The 21,091-nt window shown below is 40.9% G+C and overlaps 3 protein-coding genes across 3 annotated transcripts in view; all 3 read left to right on the forward strand.

Moving 5' to 3' along the window:
* LOC105528393 (protocadherin alpha-10-like) overlaps positions 1–2,914 on the forward strand; it is a gene marked incomplete at its 5' end in the record, with an annotated part of 6,443 nt that extends 3,529 nt beyond the window's left edge. The window contains 2 exon segments of the mRNA XM_011965123.1: positions 1,652–2,503; positions 2,506–2,914. Of these exon segments, the coding sequence (XP_011820513.1) occupies positions 1,652–2,503; positions 2,506–2,624 (971 nt within the window).
* Positions 2,915–6,578: 3,664 nt separating this feature from the next.
* On the forward strand, positions 6,579–10,640 carry PCDHA11 (protocadherin alpha 11). Its single transcript, XM_011965092.1, has one exon. The coding sequence runs from the start codon at positions 8,161–8,163 to the stop codon at positions 10,591–10,593; it is 2,433 nt and encodes an 810-aa protein (XP_011820482.1). The 5' UTR covers positions 6,579–8,160; the 3' UTR covers positions 10,594–10,640.
* Positions 10,641–14,358: 3,718 nt separating this feature from the next.
* LOC105528395 (protocadherin alpha-13) overlaps positions 14,359–21,091 on the forward strand; it is a 130,576-nt gene continuing 123,843 nt past the window's right edge. The window contains exons 1-2 of the mRNA XM_011965124.1: positions 14,359–16,890; positions 20,392–20,445. Coding sequence (XP_011820514.1) covers positions 14,428–16,890; positions 20,392–20,445 — 2,517 coding nt within the window. The 5' untranslated portion in view covers positions 14,359–14,427. The remainder of the gene's footprint in view (positions 16,891–20,391; positions 20,446–21,091) is intronic.

Genomic DNA, 21,091 nt, shown 5'->3' on the forward strand with positions numbered 1-21,091 from the left:
AAATCGTAAACATAAACATATGCAGGAATCAGGAAGAAAGAAGGTAAGTGAAATAATATGAAACCAAATGCACTTATGTTTTGAGCCACAGGATATTGTTGTTCTCCAAGAAAAGTATTTTTTAACAGAAGAAAATCAGATTATTCTTAGATCAGAAAGAAGCTCCATTGTTCCCGTGCTTTAAAAACTACAAACACCCATTAAGATCATGTGGAACCTCAGGAACAAGGAATCAAAAGGTCTCAGAGGAACTAAGTCTTTCTAGTCATGAAATATTGTTTTACTAACCAAAAGAGAGGCATGATAACAGCTGCCAGACTAAGTGGCCAGGAATCCCGGAGCCTACAGCATTGGCTTCTGCTCCCTGAATTTTGTGAAGCAGGGAAGGACCAACTCCACTATACCATCCTGGAAGAGGCCAAGGACGGCACATGGCATCTTCGTGGGCCGTATCGCGCCGGACCTGGGTCTGGAGCTGGTGGAGCTGATACTTCACCTGTTTCAGTTGGATTCCAAAGGCTGCAGGGACCTTCTGGAGGTAAATCTGCAGAATGGTATCTTTGTGAGTTCTCTGATCAACCTCGAGGAGCTGTGTGGGAGGATCTCGGAGTGCAGCATCCATCTGGAGGTGATCGTGGACAAGTTGCTACAGGTTTTCCATGTGGAGGTGAAAGTGAAGAACATTGAAGACAACCTGCCAGTGTTCTCAGCAACACAAAAGAATCTGTTTCTGAAACTAGGACTCTTGATTCTCGTGTTTCACTAGAGGATGTCTGGGATGCCGACATCGAGGCCAATGCTCTGATGACTTACATACTGTACCCCAATGATTATTTTTCCCTGGAAATACCAACCAAGAGCAGGTAAAACCACTCGAAGGTGTATTTTAAAAATTCTTTCAGATAGATAAGTTACTTCAGAGCTACTCTTGGTGCTCAAAGCAACTGATGGGGGCAAAGCTGAGCTGACAGGCACCAAAGCATTACATATCACAGCGCTGGATGTAAATGATGATGCCCAGTGTTTGACAAAGCAGTCTATCATATGAAATTACTGGAAAATGCAGGAGAAAGTACACTGGTTATTAGACTTAACCCCTTGGATTTGAACGAGGGTTCAAACAGCCACGTTGTTTCTTTGCAACTGATGTCTTCCCTAACATAGAAGCCCTTTTTCGCATAGATTCAGACAGTGAAGAAATAAAAGTAAATGTAAAGATAGGTTTTGAGGAAACTAAATAATGAAAGATTCAAATACAGGCAGTTGACAAAGGTAATTCCCCATTGTTTGGTCACTGCACAGACTTGATAGAAGTCTTGGACATCAATGATAGTGTTCCAGAGTTAGCAGTAAGTCGCTATCATTCCCTGTACAGGAGGACGCTCCGCTGGGTACCGTCATAGCCCTAATCAGTGTAACTGACCCCAACTTCAGTGCCAAGGGACAGGTGACCCGCACCCTGATGCCTCACGTCTCTTCAAGCTGGTGTCCACCTTCAATAGGCCCTGCCGAGAACCTATTCGTTGGTGCTCCACAGCGCCCTGGACGAAGAGAGCAAATCTATCAATTGGTGGTAATCGTGCGGAATGGGGACTCGCTTTCATTGTGAGCCACAGCTATCAGGTCCGTGGAAGTGACCGAACAGTGAACCACAACGCACCGGCGTTCGGGCAGCCCGAGTACATGGTGTTCGTAAAAGATAACAACCCGCGGGGCTGCCACGGCTTCATAGTGTCCACGCGGGACCGGTACGCTCAGGAGAATGTGCTGTTGATGGAACAGCGGGTGAGTGAGCGCGCGCTGTCTAGCCATGTGTCGATGCACGCGGAGAGCGGCAAGTTGTACGCGCTCCAGCGACTGGACCACGAGGAGCTGGAGCTGCTGCAGTTCCAGGTGAGAGCGCGCGAAGCTGGCATGCCGCCTCTGGGCAGCAGCGTGACGCTGCAGGTATTAGTGCTGGAACGACAACTTTGTCGGCGCTGCTGGCGCCTTGGGTGGGCTGGCGGCGCTGTGAGTGAGCTGGTCCCTCATTCAGTGGGTGCAGGCCACGTGGTGGCGAAGGTGCGCGGGGTGGACTCCAGCTACAGACGTCTGGTTGTCACAAGAGCTGCATCTGTCAACTGGCAGCACCCGTTCCACGTGGGGCTGTGCTTGGGCGAGATCAGCACGAGTACCCTGAACGAAGTGAAAGTTACGCGCCACCGCCTGCTGGTGCTGATGAAGGACCACCGCGAGCTGGCGCTGACTACCACAGTCACCGTGGTTGTGTCGCTGGCGGAGAGCAGACGGGCGAGGAAAGTCTCATCGCATGCGTTGGCGGGCGTCGAGGCCCAGGAGGCAGCGCTGGTGGATGTCAACGTGTACCTGATCATTGCCATCGGAGTGGTGTCCAGCCTGTTGGTGCTAACGTTGCTGCTGTACACGACGCTGCGGTGCTTGGTGCCGCTCACCGAGGGCTCATGCACGCCAGGCAAGCCCAGGCTGGTGTGCCTCAGCGTAGTGGGATCTGGTCTTACTTGCAGCAAAGGAGATCTTACTTCGAAGAGTGGCCGCCCAAGGTCAACCTTATGGTTTTCAGTCCTACTGTTCCCCGTGGTTCAGGTTTTGGAGACAGACTTCAATAGAAAAATTTTGAGAATGTAAGTACTGTAATCCTGGAAAGTATTTCATTCCTATTAATATCCCTCATGGTTACATTGATAATGTTTACCAAGTTATTGTTTAATTCTATTGCTTTATTTATTTTGCTTTTGTTTTTCTTTTGAGATGGTTTATTTAAAGTACATTGGGGCCGGGCGCAGTGGCTCATGCCTATTTGTAATCCCGGCACTTTGGGAGGCCAAGGCAGGAGGATCACTCGAGGTCAGGAGTTTGAGACCAGCCTGGCCAAAATGGTGAAACCCTATCTCTACTAAAGATACAAAAAAATTAGCTGGGTGTGGTGGTGCGCACCTGTAATCCCAGCTACTCAGGAGGCTGAGGCACGGGAATTGCTTGAACCCAGAAGGTGGAGGTTGCAGTGAGCCAAGATGAGGCCACTGCACTACATCCTGGGAGACAGGGTGAAACTGTGTCTCAAAAAAAAAAAGTACATGGGAAGTCTAGCCATCTTCATCACATTTTACTACAGTCGCCATGAATATTCTTTAGGAATATTCTTCAGTCGGTAAGTATAACGATAATACTACTAATGAATTAGACTGGCTGTTTCCTGTAAATGAGAAAGTTAAATCTTACAAGAAGGATAATGATGAATAATGATCCTTATGAGAAGGTCAAATCTTCTCAATTTTGAAGCAAGTTCTTTATTCCTATTCATTTTCTTATTCTGATTTGTGTCCTCCATTCCTTATTATTTTTATGTATTCAAAAATACCATGACAATATTTAATATCATAATTATTTGAGTTTAAAATATGTTTAAATTTTTATCTTTCTATAATCTGTAAATTTATCTTTCACAAACGGTGCAGCAGGGTTGAGGCAGCTTTGTTCACAAACAATTTTGTTTCTTCACGATCAATAGCAATCTTTTTTGAGATGGTGATTGCAGTGGGTGGAGTTTTAGCTTTGCCTTTAAAGGTGATTTTACTTCTTAATTTTTGTCTTCAATCTTCTTATAATTTCATTTTAGGTCATTGTCTTCACAATCTTCAGCTGCTTCAGATAGCCAATAATTTTGTTCTTTTTTTTTTTTTTAAGTCAGCTCTGCTTAATAACCTGTTGAACTAATTGCTGCTGTCCTCCAGTTTAAGTTGTTGAGCTCTTCTACTATTTTGGAAAGATTTCTTTGAGCACTGATTATACTCATTTTTCTTTCATTTTTGGTACCTGGCTGCATGAAAATATTTTAGGGTAGGAAAATTCACACTTATTTGGGTTTTAAGTATAAGAGAGTCTTCCCATAAATGATGAAGAGTGATACCATTGTCTGTGTTCATTAAACTGCATGGTTTTCAGAATGGCATTGCTGAGCTTGGCACGGTGTCTCAGGCCTGTAATCCCAGCATTTTGGGAAGCCGAGGCAGGAGGATTGCTTGAGGCCAGAAGTTTGAGACCAGCCTGGGCAACATAGTGAGACCCCCATCTCTACCAAAAAATGTCATTGCTTTTAATAACTTAAGTATAAGAATCATGGGATATTAATAAAGGCACTTTCACTTGACAATTGTGGTGTTAATTATACCTTAGAATTTAACATTGTATACTCTTGATATATTTGATGCAAAATATTTTTTGCCTTCACACCATATTCGTGTGAATTGCTTTCTTTAAAGGGATCCCAGAGAACATGTATTTATAGCTGTAAGGATGTGTATCAAATTATATGTAAAATTACTTTGCTCTTTTTGGCTCTAATTACAAATGAGATGGCCTTTAATTCTGTGTAAAGAAATAGTATATTTACATATGGGAGGATAATCATGTTATAGATAGGGTAAAGTTAATATAAATGCTGAAAAGGAGTTAGTGGTGTCTACCTAGAAAAATAACTTCTGAGAGGATGATTTCTATGAAGATAAACATTAAGGAAATTTCAGAAAAGGGAAAACCCTGTCCTACTTTATGGTGCTGGATTTCTCTTCATCCATAACTATAGAACAAGAGCCAACACTGATCAGTAACTTCGTGATAATAAATCACCACTGTTTGAGCAGTTTATTAATATATTTGTTAGACATCAAGTAAGGGGCTTAAATACATTATTTCATTTAATCCTTATAACAATTTCTAAAGTACATATGACCACTCCAATCTGAAAGATAAAATAAGAGAAGCTGAGATGTTTATCTATTTTATCCAGTGCCAGTACATGGTGGAGATATTATTCAAATGCATATCTTTCAGACTTCAGATTCATTCTTTGTTCACTATAATGTAGAGCTTTCTTCAGTAAGTCTTTTCTCTACTCAAACCCAGTCTTGGCTAGGAAAATCAAGCACAAGCTGTGTACAGGCAAATCTTTCTTTCTGTTGTGCTTAGAAGAAACTTCACAATTGTCTTCATCATTAATTTTGTACAATGCGTGATTGAGATGGCACTAAGTTTTTTTATGTTAAGTGATTTTTTTCTTATAAGAGTTCATGATCATCATTATCATTTGTTTTAATCAATGCCACATTGAGATAGGTATTTTGGTTATGTAATTGTTAAGTAATTAAGAGTTGCTCTATAAGAACTACGTTTCTGTTGTTTGGAAGTGATATAAGTAAGAATCATTTAACATGCAAGAAAAGTCAGAAAACTGTGGTTTCCAATATCCTTGTGGAACACCCAAACTAAACACTTATACCAAAAATGACACCCTTCTTTCGTTACTGTGAATAAAGACAGTGTTTGGGACAAGCATAGGTGTTGATATTATTATTTCAGGGACCCTGAACATGGCCAAAGGATTCAAGAAACGTTTACAATATTGCATACTTAATAAAAATTTTAGAGACATAGATTCCCATCAAAATCTTCAAATGTGTGTAGGTCTTTCAATCTTCTTCAGTCTTACTATTGTCTAGGAAGCTTGTACCACTGACAAACAATTTGTGACCAAATAACTGTTTTCACTTGAATAAGCCATGATAGAGCAGAATTAGCATTACTGAGTAAATCCTATAATTTTGTTAATACAGTGGTTGGATAATGTAATTCTAATGTGTTGATTTTGGAGAACCTCCTGGGGTTCTGACAACCGTGTCAAAATTTATTTAGGTGTTTTCAAGAAATAATAGCGCCAGGTCTGTTATAGAATATCAGTGGATGATGTGCACTAGTAAGACATTAAAATACGTACTGTAATACATATATGACTAACAGGACATACAGGCAGATTGTACGTCCTGATTGATATAGTAAAAGTCAGGCACATAGTTCCTTAATCTTCAATTGATTTTACAAAATCAGTTAACAATAACTGTATTGAAATGACTTCTTGGCATTAGCCTATACCCTGATATTAGGCTGATCCTCAAAGATGAGTTCAAAGGGAGCATAATCTCTTCACTAGGGGCTGGTTGAGTTGGTGACACCTGAAATAATATCACAGCCAGAATGCAAAAGATGGGTCATTGATTCATAAACTCTATCAAACTCTATTATGACTTGGCGTTTGTTCAGTACTACTTTATATATTCACAAAATGCTATATCATTGGAAATTAATACCTAAATTAACATCTTGTTTTAATTCAAATATGTGATATTATCATCTTTCCAGGGTAAACCTTCTCAGGTTCATTTTCCTACCTTGGAAGACTCTACATTCCATGTAACATCTTCATCCCCAATTCCCATAATAAGGTGATTGAGGATCTGTTGTTTCCTTTTGTTCAAAATAAACCTGATGTGCTTCAAATATCATGTTGAATATACTGTCATCTGGTCTAATGTTCTATTTTGATTAGAAGCTACTATGATTGATTATTTTACAGATGCATGATGGAACTAACTGTCATAAAAGTTGATATGTCTCCTTTAATTTTTTAATACAGAATTTTACATTCATCTTAATTAGAGTTCTAGTGTTATGACAACATTGGGAAAATAGTAAATATGAAAAAAGTAGAACAAAATCTCAAATTAATAGTTGAATATATATAAAATATTAGCATACACCTATGATAACTTTTTCATATGTCATTGCAGTATTTTTAGATTGGAGATAAACCATCAAAACTATACAACAAAATATTTAAGCTAGACTGGTATTTATTCGAAATCACTTTCTACTCTAAAATTTTGTTGCATCTTCTTTTTTTCCTCCTAAATCCTAAGAGTATATGAAAAGACAAAGAAAATTCAAACAAATTACAACTTCAGGCAATGAAAACTCTCATAAGCAATTCCTGTATTTTACTCAGTATTTTCTATGAAATTCCATTTCCACAAACACTAAGGTAATTTACCATTTAGTTGAATTGTTTGATTAATTTTCTATGTTTTAAGCACAATATCAGGTACTTAGAGAAGATATAATTAAAAATCACATCTCTTGTTTTCCATGAACTTATGCTCTCAAACCCAAAATTCTTTAAACAAGAAACAAACTATTTTCATGAATATAACTGAATTAGGTTAAGGAAACCAAAGTTGGTGACTTGGAAATACCAATGCACAAAGATTTTTAGGGTGATTTTATTTATTTTATCGAATGATACTAAAATTTATTTTATAGTTGAAAAGCCAATTTCTGTCATATCATTGACTCTATTACATAAAGTGATCAATTTTGATATCTCGTATTATGCTACTATGGCTTACGTTAGAAATAATAAATGTCAAATAAAAATTCATCTAGATCAATAGATTTTTCCTTTGTGAATCCTTTTTTAAAACTACGAAGTTTGAGAATATGAATATACTTGTTTTTCATATTGTTCTGCAATGGATATAAAGTCACTTATAATCAGAAAGCAATTAAATGTAAATAACAGTAAAGAATCAGAACTATAGAAAACAGGTATGAAAAGGCAAGCCCACAGAGATGAGAATAGGTCATGTGAAACATAAAGACTAAAGAGCTGCTTTTATAAAACTTCAATTTTTTTCTTTGAGTTCCGTAGCAGCCAAAGTAACATGGGAGACTGAAAGTAAAACAATTCAAATTTGATAATATTTTTATATGAGGAACAACACTTTCAGGAAATGTTTAGCCCTAGTTTTTCATGAGGCCACGTTAACAACTGAATTCTCGTTCTCTCTCACTCTCTCAGTGTATATGTATTTTAGATAAGTAAAAGAACAATTTTATAATGCTGTCAAACATAGACACAATAATTAAATTTGACGTTAATCAAGAAATAAAATGCTATTTCCATATATATTTAGTTTCATTATGACTTATAATCTGAATATTCCATAAATAAGCACGTTGGAAATATTTAGGGGAAGAAACCCAAAACACGTGAAATTCTACGGTGGTAAATGTAGTGCACAGTACTCACAGTTTTAGGCGCAAGGTGTCGCTCTTTACTTGGTGGAAAGTTCTTTCAAAGGTTGATGTGAATAGTCAGGAACTCGCATACAAAGGGACTCCATCATACCGGATGCCACCGTTTAAGGAGCCTTTGAAACTTCTCAAGAATTCAGCGAGATTTTTAACCTGAAACTGAAGAATCTGGTACTGTAAGTCTAAAGAAGCTTATTTTGGAATCCAATTTCGTATGCGATGTTTGGTTTTCAGAGAAGGGGACTGGGCCCCCCACGACTACTGCTCTGGCTTCTCTTCCTCGAATTCTGGGAGATGGGAAGCGGCCAGCTCCACTACTCCGTCTACGAGGAGTCCAAACACGGCACTTTCGTGGGCCGCATCGCACAGGACCTGGGGCTGGAGCCGGCGGAGCTGGTGCCGCGCCTGTTCCGGGTGGCGTCCAAAACACATGGGGACCTTCTGGAGGTAAATCTGCAGAATGGCATTTTGTTTGTGAATTCTCGGATCGACCGCGAGGAGTTGTGCGGGCAAAGCGCGGAGTGCAGCATCCACCTGGAAGTGATAGTGGACAGGCCGCTGCAGGTTTTCCATGTGAACGTGGAGGTGAAGGACATTAACGATAACCCGCCGGTGTTCTCGCTCAGAGAACAAAAGCTGCTGATTGCGGAATCTAAGCAATCGGACTCGCGTTTTCCACTAGAGGGAGCTTCTGATGCTGATATTGAAGAGAATGCTCTATTGACCTACAGGCTAAGTCAAAATGAGTATTTTTCTTTAGATTCACCAACGAATAGTAAGCAGATTAAAAGACTGTCACTTATTTTAAAGAAGTCTCTGGATAGAGAGAAAACTCCGGAACTTAATTTGCTACTAACGGCTACAGACGGGGGAAAACCGGAGCTTACTGGCACTGTTCAGCTGTTAGTCCAAGTCTTGGATGTCAACGACAATGATCCAGAGTTTGATAAATCAGAATACAAGGTGAGCCTTATGGAAAACGCTGCTAAAGAAACTCTTGTGATAAAACTAAACGCCACAGACCGAGATGAGGGAGTCAACGGAGAGTTAACATACTCCTTAATGTCAGTTAAGCCCAATGGAAGACCCTTATTTACACTAGATCAAAATAATGGAGAAGTGAGGGTCAATGGAATTTTAGATTATGAAGAAAACAAGTTTTATAACATTGAAGTACAGGCTACAGATAAGGGGACTCCCCCAATGGCAGGTCACTGTACAGTCTGGGTGGAAATCTTGGACACCAACGATAACTCTCCTGAAGTCACCGTGACTTCTGCGTCCCTCGCAATACGAGAGGACACTCATCCCAGCACGGTCATTGCCCTGATCAGCGTGTCTGACCGTGACTCAGGTGTCAACGGGCAGGTGACCTGCTCTCTGACTCTCCACGTTCCCTTCAAGCTGGTGTCCACCTTCAAGAATTACTACTCGTTGGTACTGGACAGCGCCCTGGACCGTGAGAGTGTGTCGGCCTATGACCTGGTGGTGACTGCGCGGGATGGGGGCTCGCCTTCGCTGTGGGCCACGGCCAGGGTATCCGTGGAGGTGGCCGACGTGAACGACAACGCACCTGCGTTCGCACAGCCCGAGTATACAGTGTTCGTGAAGGAGAACAACCCGCCGGGCTGCCACATCTTCACGGTGTCTGCGCGGGACGCGGACGCGCAGGAGAACGCGCTGGTGTTCTACTCGCTGGTGGAGCGGCGGGTGGGCGAGCGCGCGCTGTCGAGCTACGTGTCGGTGCACGCGGAGAGCGGCAAAGTGTACGCTCTGCAACCGCTGGACCACGAGGAGCTGGAGTTGCTGCAGTTCCAGGTGAGCGCGCGTGACGCTGGCGTGCCGTCTCTGGGCAGCAACGTGACGCTGCAGGTGTTTGTGCTGGATGAGAACGACAACGCACCGACACTGCTGGCGACTCGGGCTGGCAGCGCGGGAGGCGCAGTTAACGAGCTAGTACCGCGGTGGGTGGGTGCGGGCCACATGGTGACGAAGGTGCGCGCAGTAGATGCGGACTCAGGCTACAATGCGTGGCTTTCATATGAATTGCAGCCGGCGGCGGTCGGCTCGCGCATCCCGTTCCGCGTGGGGCTGTACACGGGCGAGATCAGCACAACGCGTGCCCTGGACGAGGTGGACTCACCGCGCCACCAACTTCTGGTGCTGGTGAAGGACCACGGTGAGCCGGCGCTGACGGCCACTGCCACCGTGCTGGTGTCGTTGGTGGAGACCGGACAGGCGCCAAAGGTCTCTTCGCGGGCTTTGGTGGCAGCCGCGAGCCCAGAGGCTGCGCTGTTGGATGTCAACGTGTACCTGATCATCGCCATTTGCGCGGTGTCCAGCCTGCTGGTGCTCACGCTGCTGCTGTATACTGCGCTGCGGTGCTCGGTGACGCCCACTGAGGGCACGTGCGGGCCGGGCAAGCCCACTCTGGTGTGCTCCCGCGCGATGGGGAGCTGGTCGCACTCGCAGCAGAGGCAGCAGAGGGTGTGCTCTGGGGAGGGCCCACCTAAGACGGACCTCATGGCCTTCAGCCCCAGTCTTCCTCTAGGTCTGAATAAAGAGGAGGAAGGGGAAAGACAGGAACCAGGGTCAAATCACCCCGGACAGGTGAGTTTTCTACAGATTCCACCTATCAGAAAGTGTATGTGAAATTATTTAAAATCCAGTGTTTTTCACGGATTTTTTAAGGGAAAGTTTTATGATCAGTATTTTGAATATTGCTTTAGATAATAACGTCTGTTCATGAAATGCCAAATGATACACATCTTCAGTCTTTTAGTCATATGAATAATTCGGCTTCTTTAACCAATAAATGTACTATTTCTCTTAATATTTGGTTAGCAAATATTAAAAGAAATGAGATGCAAGAATGATTCTTCTGTAGTCACTTGAGTAGAAATAATTACTATTTTCACTAAAGTACCCATGCTCCTTCATCTCTAAACTTCAGTTATGGCCATAATAACTAAGGATTATTTAAATTTGCTCCTCTTTGTCTTTTAGTAGATTTTTGCCTTGATATTTCCACATTGTTAAATCAATTGGCTTTGTTTTTCTAAAGGGAGGAGGTCTTCCCATGATGTCCAGGTTGGACTGCACTGGCTATTCACAGGTGACCGCTCAAAGGATTCTCCCACTTCAGCCTCCAGAGTAGCTGGGAATGCAGTGCCACTACACTTAGTCCATTGGCTTTTCTAACTTCAGGCTTGTATCAAAACTGGAATACTCCATTAGTATGACATGATTTACTTTACTTTTTTTATTTTTACAGTGTCAAACATTCATCATAAATTCATTATATATGAAACAATCTTTACTTTTGTCTTTATTCTTGTGGTAGTACTTGTTGTCATATTGTTTGAAGAAAAAAGTTAAACCTTGCATTCTTATATGCTGCTTTATGGAAATAATATAACTAAAATTCTACATGTTCTTGCCAGACAAAGTGGCTTAGGCCTGTAATCCCAGCTATTTGGGAGGCTGAGGCAGGAGAACTGCTTGAGCCCAAGAATTTGAGGCCTGCCTAGACAGCATAGCGAGATCCTGCCTCTATAAAAAATTTAAAAATTAGCCAGACCTGGTGGTGCATGCTTGTAGTCCCAGTTTCTTGGGAGGTTGACATGAGAGGGTCCCCTGAACCCAGGGGTTCAGGGCTGCAGGCTGCAGTGAGCTATCATCGTGAGACCCCTATCTGAAAAAATAAATTTTTTTTTTTTTTGCCTGTTCTTGATTTTGTTCCATACAAAGGCAAGAGATTTGTCAACTTTTGGATACTGAAACAAAATGGCATGATTTATGATTCCAAAGGAAACTAGGTAAATAAAATTATTCAAATTATCCAAACATGATAAAGACTTGCATATAGGGCTATATTATCTACAATATATGCTAGCTGGCATTCTTCCATAGGTTTTTCAGATTCATGTAGCAGAGAAAAAATTAAATATATTAATGTGAGTACCTACTGACAATTTTTCATTCATCTCACATTTTAACTGCTCTATCTTGTAGTGCCTTATCTCTAATGTTTTTGAAATTTTCTTTCCACGTGGTATCACTCCATCTGAAGATCTGAAAAAAGATCATTTACTTCTGAGTCATTCTTCGTATTTAGTTATTCTTACTACACGTAGAGTGGTGGAATTACAGACTTTCTTGAGAATCATATCTAGTTATTTCCCCCCTTATAGATGCATAACATACCATTTGGCACAATATTCAAAGAGTCTATGCTGAAGCCTAGTCATAGACTTTAGATCAAGAACTTTTGTACCTTAGTATTCATTGGCTAAAAACATTCTTTAAGTATTAAAGAGAAGGCAACAAGATAAAAATATAAAATATTTCAGACTCAAAAGTGATTAAACCATCATACCACTTACGAAACTTTACAAATATAATAAATGTGAATATTAGATAGGGAATACATTACCCATCTCCAGATAAAGTTTTTGGAATAACTCAAGAACTTTTAAAGACTTGGGAACGTTTTCAGTGCAGGTTAAAATTTTGTAAATTATTATTTTATATCACATAAATAACAAATTTGCATTTTAGATAATTTAGATTACTTGGACTGATTTCTGAAAAGTTGTGTCTTTTATACTTATTCTTAATGCCAAGATTGCATTCTATGGTATAAAATTATAATTTCAATTTATTTTCTAGTTTGGTTGTTTAAGTATTAAGCTGAACTTAGATGTTCCTATTGGCTTAACAAATTGTTTAGGTCAAAGAGTGTGTGAGAACTACATAATACACTATTATTATTTGTTTCTTTTTGAGATAGAGTCTTGGTCTATCACCCAGGTTGGAGTGCAGTGGTGTGATCTCGGCTCACTGCAATCTCCACCTCCCATGTTCAAGTGATTCTCCTGCCTCAGCTTTCCGAGTAGCTGGGACTACAGGCATGCACCACCACTCCTGGCTAATTTTTGTATTTTTAGTAGAGACGGGTTTTCACCATGTTGGCCAGGCTGGTCTTGAACTCCTGACCTCAGGTGATCTGCCTGCCTCAGCCTCCCAAAGTGCTGGGATTACAGGTGTAAGTCACTGCACCCAGCCTATTTTTTAAAATTAAAGTTCCTTAGCTCGTATGGTACCTTGACTACTTTTGAAAATGAAAAATAGGAAAGAAATTTGGTGGTAATATTAGACAATTTAAATAATTAGCCTGATGGCATCAAAATTCAAATATATTTTTAATTACTTAACGTTTTATAGTTGATTTAAGTTATCTTATACTTGTAGAGCCATTCTTGGTTATTCTTTCCTAGTTTTGTAAAGGTGTCGTATTTCAGTTGCCTTTATTATTATATGTAATAGCAATGAATTGCATCAAATTATTGGTTTAAAGATTTTGACCTTGAGTATTAATAGACTTACAAAATCTATGTGTAGTTGTTCACAATGAGTTGTAGGATCTTATCTGTGTTTTGTTTTCTCTTAAAGCTGATTTTGAATTAATGAATAAACTCACTAAAGGTCTTTTGATTCCCCCTTGCATCACAGTCACTATTCTGATTTTCTGAAGAGAAGCATGTCCTAACTACTAAATGACCTATAGGGGAAGTTTTAGAGAAAAAGCAAAAGGTTGATATCAAGTTCACATTCTCTTGACTTTAGTCAATGAGATTAGGCTTCAAAACCTTTTAAGAGATCTTTCTCATATTAGTGCTCCATTGTTACTTTGGGATAGCATGAAATTTGGAGGTTTCAATAAAACATTTAACATGAAAGTGCTTTACTTTTGCTAGAGTAAAACTTTCCAGAATCTATTCCTGAGATTTGTTTTAGCATGTTATGGAAATGAGAGCAGTTATGTGAAAAGTTATTACATTCAAGCATCAAGGAACCAAAAACAATAACACTCTCCATATTTATGATGAATTCTAACTTTCATCAGATTTATGAGTAAGACAATTTATATAAATGAAATATTGTTTGGTATTAGACATTTTAGTTTCTTATCCTTTGTTAAATACAAAATTCCTAACTTTCTCTAAAATCTTATGATGGAGTGCTTGTAAAGGTTAAAAGTTACTGAAACAGTGTGAATTGCAAGCTATATAAGGGCAGGGGTGATGTATATTATTCTGTATATCATTTTCCATGATAAAGTGTAGCTTCTAACCTACCGTATTTGAAAGATTTCTACTTTTAAGCAGAAAACATTTTTAAACTACAGTGTAATAAAATTGTTGATGTTTTGTTACTATCATGTGTATTAACTAAACCCGCATTTATAAATTATCCGTGAAAAATATCCGAAAGTCGAAACAACAGAATTTAGAGTGACCCAGAAAGTGGCTAAACCGAAAAGAACCTCAGAATCTTCCTTGCACTTACATAATCGGTCACATGATGTCGCTCTACACTCAAAAGGTGAAACAGGAAAATTTTTTCTCCGCACCCACATTCCAACCATTCACGGAATAGGATGGACTCCATATTGACTGTGATGCTGGAAAAAATGTACTAAATATGTACTTACAGAAAAGGGTGACTGCTCATGAAATACCTCAGGCAAGCGAACCCTTAAAACTGACTGTCCCAACTCAGAGGCCCTCATTTTCTGCAATGGTGATTATCGGGCCAAGAGGCCCGGGATCTCAGCGTCTGCTGCTCTCGCTTCTGCTCTTCGCAGCCTGGGAGGTGGGGAGCAGCCAGCTCCACTACTCCGTCTACGAGGAGTCCAAACACGGCACCTTTGTTGGCCGCATTGCTCAGGACCTGGGGCTGGAGCTGGCGGAGCTGGTGCCGCGCCTGTTCCGGGTGGCGTCCAAAACACACGGGGACCTTCTGGAGGTAAATCTGCAGAATGGCATTTTGTTTGTGAATTCTCGGATCGACCGCGAGTTGCTGTGCGGAAGGAGCGCGGAGTGCAGCATCCACCTGGAGGTGATAGTGGACAGGCCGCTGCAGGTTTTCCATGTGGACGTGGAGGTAAAGGACATTAACGACAACCCGCCAGTGTTCAGAGAAAGGGAACAAAAGGTACCTGTTTCTGAATCTGCGCCTCTGGACTCTCATTTTCCTCTAGAGGGCGCTTCTGATGCGGATATCGGCGTAAACTCTCTTTTGACCTATGCGTTAAGTCTAAATGAGCATTTTGAGCTTAAAATAAAAACAAAAAAAGATAAAAGTGTATTGCCTGAATTAGTTCTTCGGAAGTTATTGGACAGAGAACAAACGCCAAAACTCAATTTCTTGCTGATGGTAATCGATGGCGGTAAACCAGAACTAACAGGGTCTGTTCAGATTCAAATAACCGTCCTGGATGTGAATGACAATGGTCCGGCGTTTGATAAGCCCAGCTATAGAGTGGTGTTGTCTGAAAATGTCCAAAACGACACAAGAGTGATCCAACTAAACGCTTCCGATCCAGACGAAGGACTTAATGGAGAAATTTCCTATGGGATGAAAATGATTTTGCCAGTGAGTGAGAAATGTATGTTTTCAATAAATCCAGACACAGGTGAAATTAGAATTTATGGTGAATTGGATTTTGAAGAGAATAATGCCTATGAAATTCAGGTTAACGCCATTGATAAAGGGATTCCTTCCATGGCAGGTCACAGTATGGTCCTGGTGGAAGTTCTGGACGTGAATGACAATGTCCCTGAAGTAATGATTACTTCACTGTCACTCCCTGTGCAAGAGGATGCTCAGGTGGGTACCGTCATTGCCCTGATTAGTGTGTCGGATCGTGACTCTGGAGCCAATGGACAGGTCACCTGCTCACTGACACCTCATGTTCCCTTCAAGTTGGTGTCCACCTACAAGAATTACTACTCATTGGTGCTGGACAGCGCCCTGGACCGCGAGAGCGTGTCGGCCTATGAGCTGGTGGTGACCGCGCGGGATGGGGGCTCGCCTTCGCTGTGGGCCACGGCCAGCGTGTCTGTGGGTGTGGCCGACGTGAACGACAACGCGCCGGCGTTTGCGCAGCCCGAGTACACAGTGTTCGTGAAGGAGAACAACCCGCCGGGCTGCCACATCTTCACGGTGTCTGCGCGGGACGCGGACGCGCAGGAGAACGCGCTGGTGTCCTATTCGCTGGTGGAGCGGCGGGTGGGCGAGCGCGCGCTGTCGAGCTACGTGTCGGTGCACGCGGAGAGCGGCAAGGTGTACGCGCTACAGCCGCTGGACCATGAGGAGCTGGAGCTGCTGCAGTTCCAGGTGAGCGCGCGCGACGCAGGCGTGCCGCCTCTGGGCAGCAACATGACGCTGCAGGTGTTCGTGCTGGATGAGAACGACAATGCGCCGGCGCTGCTGGCGACTCGGGCTGGCAGCGCGGGCGGTGCAGTTAGCGAGCTGGTACCGTGGTCAGTGGGTGCGGGCCAAGTGGTGGCGAAAGTGCGCGCAGTGGACGCTGACTCCGGCTATAACGCTTGGCTGTCCTACGAGTTGCAACCGGCGGCGGGTGGCGCGCGCATCCCGTTTCGCGTGGGGCTGTACACTGGCGAGATCAGCACGACACGCATCCTGGACGAGGCAGACACTCCGCGCCACCGCCTGCTGGTGCTGGTGAAGGACCACGGTGAGCCCGCGCTGACGGCCACGGCCACGGTGCTGGTGTCGCTGGTGGAGAACGGTCAGGCACCAAAGGTGTCGTCGCGGGCCTCAGTGGGCGCTGTGGGTCCCGAAGCGGCTCTGGTGGACATCAACGTGTACCTGATCATCGCCATCTGTGCAGTGTCCAGCCTGCTGGTGCTCACACTGCTGCTGTACACTGCGCTGCGGTGCTCAGCGCCTCCCACCATGAGCCAGTGCTCGCCAGGCAAGCCCACGCTGGTGTACTCCAGCGCCATGGGGAGTTGGTCTTACTCGCAGCAGAGGAGGCAGAGGGTGTGCTCTGGAGAGGGCCCGCCCAAGACGGACCTCATGGCTTTCAGTCCAAGCCTTCAGCTGTCTCGAGAAGATTGTTTAAATCCTCCCAGTGAAGTAAGTTATTAATATTATTTAGATATATTTGTTTCCTTGAAGAACTTCCGTTTAGGTTATAACTACATTGTCTCGGTTTTCTTTGTGATTTTATCATTTAAACTATCGAATGTCTCGTCTTTCTTCGTCATTCTTACTCATTTTGAACTTTTGTGTATTTGTCTAACATTCATGAAGGAAATATGTAGATACAATGGAGGCCATGGATCACCACACTTAATATTTTTCTTTTTCTATAATATTTTATATGACTGATTAACTTTGAAAAATAATAGTATATTAGATTAAAAACTGGCCAGATGTTTGATAACTTAAAATTTTACTTTAATTTGTTCATTATTCAAGATTACAGGTGAGTTGCAAGAATAGTACAAAAAGTTACTAGATGCCATTAATGGATTCTTTTACTCTTCCTCATGTGCTTAGGCTTTTAAAACAGCCTTCTTGACCACTATTCTAATTTCAGTACAATCTAGATATTTTCACATTATATTCCAGGTATTATCACAATAATATGAATATATGTCTGATATATGATGAATGATTTTCTTCATTGTTCACACAATACCTTCTTTATTTCAAGTAGGAATAGCTATTGTACTATTCTTATTTACATGAAATATAGTAAAATCATTTCTCAATTTAAAAATATTTAACCATCTGTACCATACAGTACAGTTGGCAACCAACTGTGGCTCAAACCCGGTTTTGGATGATCCCAAACTTATCATAGTATACCACTACACTGTGCCTATTACCAAGTGAATATTCTAATGTGCATTTTACATGTTTTAACTTTCTGTTTCTACAAAGTATCCAGAGGCTTCTCTTTAACCAGGGAATAAAATCTTACATACCCCAGCCTGGTAGTAAAGGTATTAAAATTTCCAGCCTTATATCTACTTTCTTACATATCTTTAGTTTAGGATCTGGAATATAGTATACGTTCAATCACTTTTTAAAAACATATGGGGATCTTGCTATGTTGTGCAGGCTGGACTAGAACTTCTAAGTTCAAGTGATCCTCCATTTCAGCCTTCCAAGTAGCTGGGACTACAGGCAGGCTCCACCACTCCCAGCTTCAATCAATAATTTTAAATAAATATATGGTATTGAAATGTATTACCTGGGCATTCCTCTCTATCTTAGAAATGGGAGTAAGCCCTAGAAATCAGATCTTTTATTGAAGAGTGTCTTGAAAGATAGATAACATTTTACCAAGAAAGTATTACATATGGGGAGATAAGTATGAACAACTGCAGAGTATATGGTGATAAATGTGTACTTGAAGGATTAGAGCAGGGGAGATTGTGAAAGCAGGAAAGCTATTTCTTTTTTAATAAATTAGGTATCAAGTAATGGAGACTTAAATTATGGCAGTAGAACTGAATTGAAAAAGACAAGAGGCATTGACAAAGTAAAAGCAGCCAAATAATGACAGACTCAATACAAATGATAAGAGAAAAACAAAAGTAGAAGGTGACTCTCACTTTTTTAGTTTGTTCAACTGAGAAGATGAGATTGCCGTTAACCAACTTGCAGAACAGTGTTGGAGAAACAGTTTATGCATATTTGAGCAGGTAGGGAATGGAGATGAACATTTAAGAAAATGTTACTTTGAGGTCCTAAGAGAATACCATTGTGATTGGAAATATGGGTCTGGATCTCAGAAGAGATTATTGATATAGATTTTGGGAACAACTCCTTTAGGGAAAAAATAAATCTATGAAAGAATAAAATTGTCAAGATAGACATTTGAAAAGTGAAAAACAATGTGTCCAGGTACTTAGGTGGGTAAGTGTGTCACTTCCTGTGGCTGCTATAACAAATGACCACAAACTGGGTGCTGTAAAACAACAAAAGTTTATTATGTGTCAGTATTGGAGACCAGAAGTCCAAAATCAAGGTGTTGTCAGGGCTATACTCTCTTTGGAGGCCCCAGGGAAGAATCTGGTTTTTATTTCTTCCAGTTTCTGATGGCTGTTGGTGTTCCTTGGCTTGTGGCTGAACCACTCCAATCTCAGCCTTCTCAGCCTTCACGGTCACATTGCCTCCTTCTCTCCATGTCTCTCTCTTTGTGTTGGTTTTACAAAGTTACATGTGATTGTATTTAGTGCCCATCTGGATAATCCAGGATAAAATCCTTTCAAGATCCTTAACTTAATCATATCATTCACCAAATAAAGTAAAATCCACAGGTTCCAGGGATTGAGATGTGGGCATAACTTTCTGGGGACCACAATTCAACCTATTATAGTAGGCTTAAAATCATAGGAGGATAGACAACAGGAAGCTGAAATAAAGCTCAAAGTGCAATATATCAAGTATATGTTAGAAGTTAAACATGAAGGGAAAAAGATAAACAGAATAGGTTTTCCCCCAGAAGTAGAACGTTTAAATGTATGTGTGTGTGTGTGTATACATATTTTAGTTAAAGATGTTTGAATATCTTCATAGTGTGAGTGAAAGAAACAAGTAAAAAATAAGATACTAAAAATAAGACAGGCAGCAGGAGAATTTAGATGAAAACTATGAGAGAATAGAAAATGATTCTTAAGAGCGTATGGTTGACCTTGAAAGTGGGAACAGTTTTTCCTTACAATTAGTAGACAATGAAAACAGATAATATAAGGAAAATGACTTGAGAAGAGAGCTATTGAATTTCTGTTTGGTGACATCTCTCAATGTGTGCATCATCTGAAAGTGAACTGATGGAAATGAGGTTGAGAATTTGAGAAGAAAGGGAAGAGAATACAGAAGAATCTGTAAGCAAGAGGGAGGAGTTAATTTACTTGAGAGCCCAACTGAGGTAAAGGTGAGAGTAAACTTGAAGAGAATAGTCATGGTTAAGTGACAGTACTGAGCAGCTTAATAGGAAGAATAGAGAAAATGGATTGTCAGGGTAACTGTGTGTTGGAGGCTAAAAAAAATGTTAGATAAGTAATACAAATAAGTGAATGACTCTAGGGTGTCTGGAAGGGCATATTTTAAATGGTTGACTATGTAGTCTAATTATGTGAAGAGGTAAATAAAGAAATGTAGAGCCAGATAGGAAGAATTAGAGAGTCAATGAACAATTTCCATTATAAGAGGAATACTATGTTGGTAAAAGTAATGGAGCAGGAGAGGATGATGAGGGTAAGAGAATACCAAATTCTCGGCCTAAATTTTTAGAGGAGAGCAGAGTTATGGAAATAAATCCAACAGTCATTTCCTGTAGAGTTGTGCACAGAATAGGCCAGATAATTATTGGAGCGATGATATATTTTTCATTACACTATTTGGCCTGGGATTTTGTGGCTTGAGTTATAACAATAGATAAAAGTGAGATCCTCTTCCTCTCTTCCTTGCTAAAGATATGTTAACATCTTTGTCTAGCTATTGTTTCTTGGAAAATTAGAGTCAATTTAAATGATGGCAAGGTTTTACTCAGTGATGATGAAGTAAGATGGAGAGAGAAAATGGAAAATTTAACCTACTGGTTAAATTCTATTTAACTAGGAAGCCAATTCGGGCTACAATGCATGGCTTTTGTATGAATTGCAGCCGGGGGCGGTAAGTTAAATTCTATTAAATAAATAGAATACTAGTTCCAGGAATATTTTATAAAAACAGAATCCAAAACCTTAAATCACTGTTGTGTCTAAATTATTGTGTTTATGCACATACACACACTCACATACAAAATCACACACATATTGACTGAACACTTTCTTTTGAATATAAATATTGTATCCACATCTCAAGTAACATTGAGGGAAATTTATAAATATGGTGTATTTATTCAAAGTCTGATATATCGCTTATCAATATTTTTCACCGTCACCCATTTTATTCTTATGTGATTGTTGTTTCCTTTTGGAGTCAATGGCTGTTGTGTGAGGAGGTCTTGAAAAATATTACAGGAAAAGGACAGTCCCACAAAAACCTACGTGACTATGCAGAACTACAGATCAATTGTCCCACAATGAACGTCGAATATTTGTCTTTTCAAGTTCTGCATGGAAGTCTTACACATGGAAAAACAAATTTGTGGCAAGATGAAACTCATCAACCAATTGTCAACTAATATCAAATACTGAGCAGAATGCAGTGATTTGCTGTTTCTGGGAAGGTAAACATTTAATCTTCAATCACGTATTTGCAGTGAAAATGTCAGGAAATGCAGGCAAAAAATCCTGCATCAATGGAAAATATGAAG

Source organism: Mandrillus leucophaeus, unplaced genomic scaffold (assembly GCF_000951045.1).
Source record: "Mandrillus leucophaeus isolate KB7577 unplaced genomic scaffold, Mleu.le_1.0 Scaffold714, whole genome shotgun sequence".
NCBI classification, from domain to species: Eukaryota; Metazoa; Chordata; class Mammalia; order Primates; family Cercopithecidae; genus Mandrillus; species Mandrillus leucophaeus.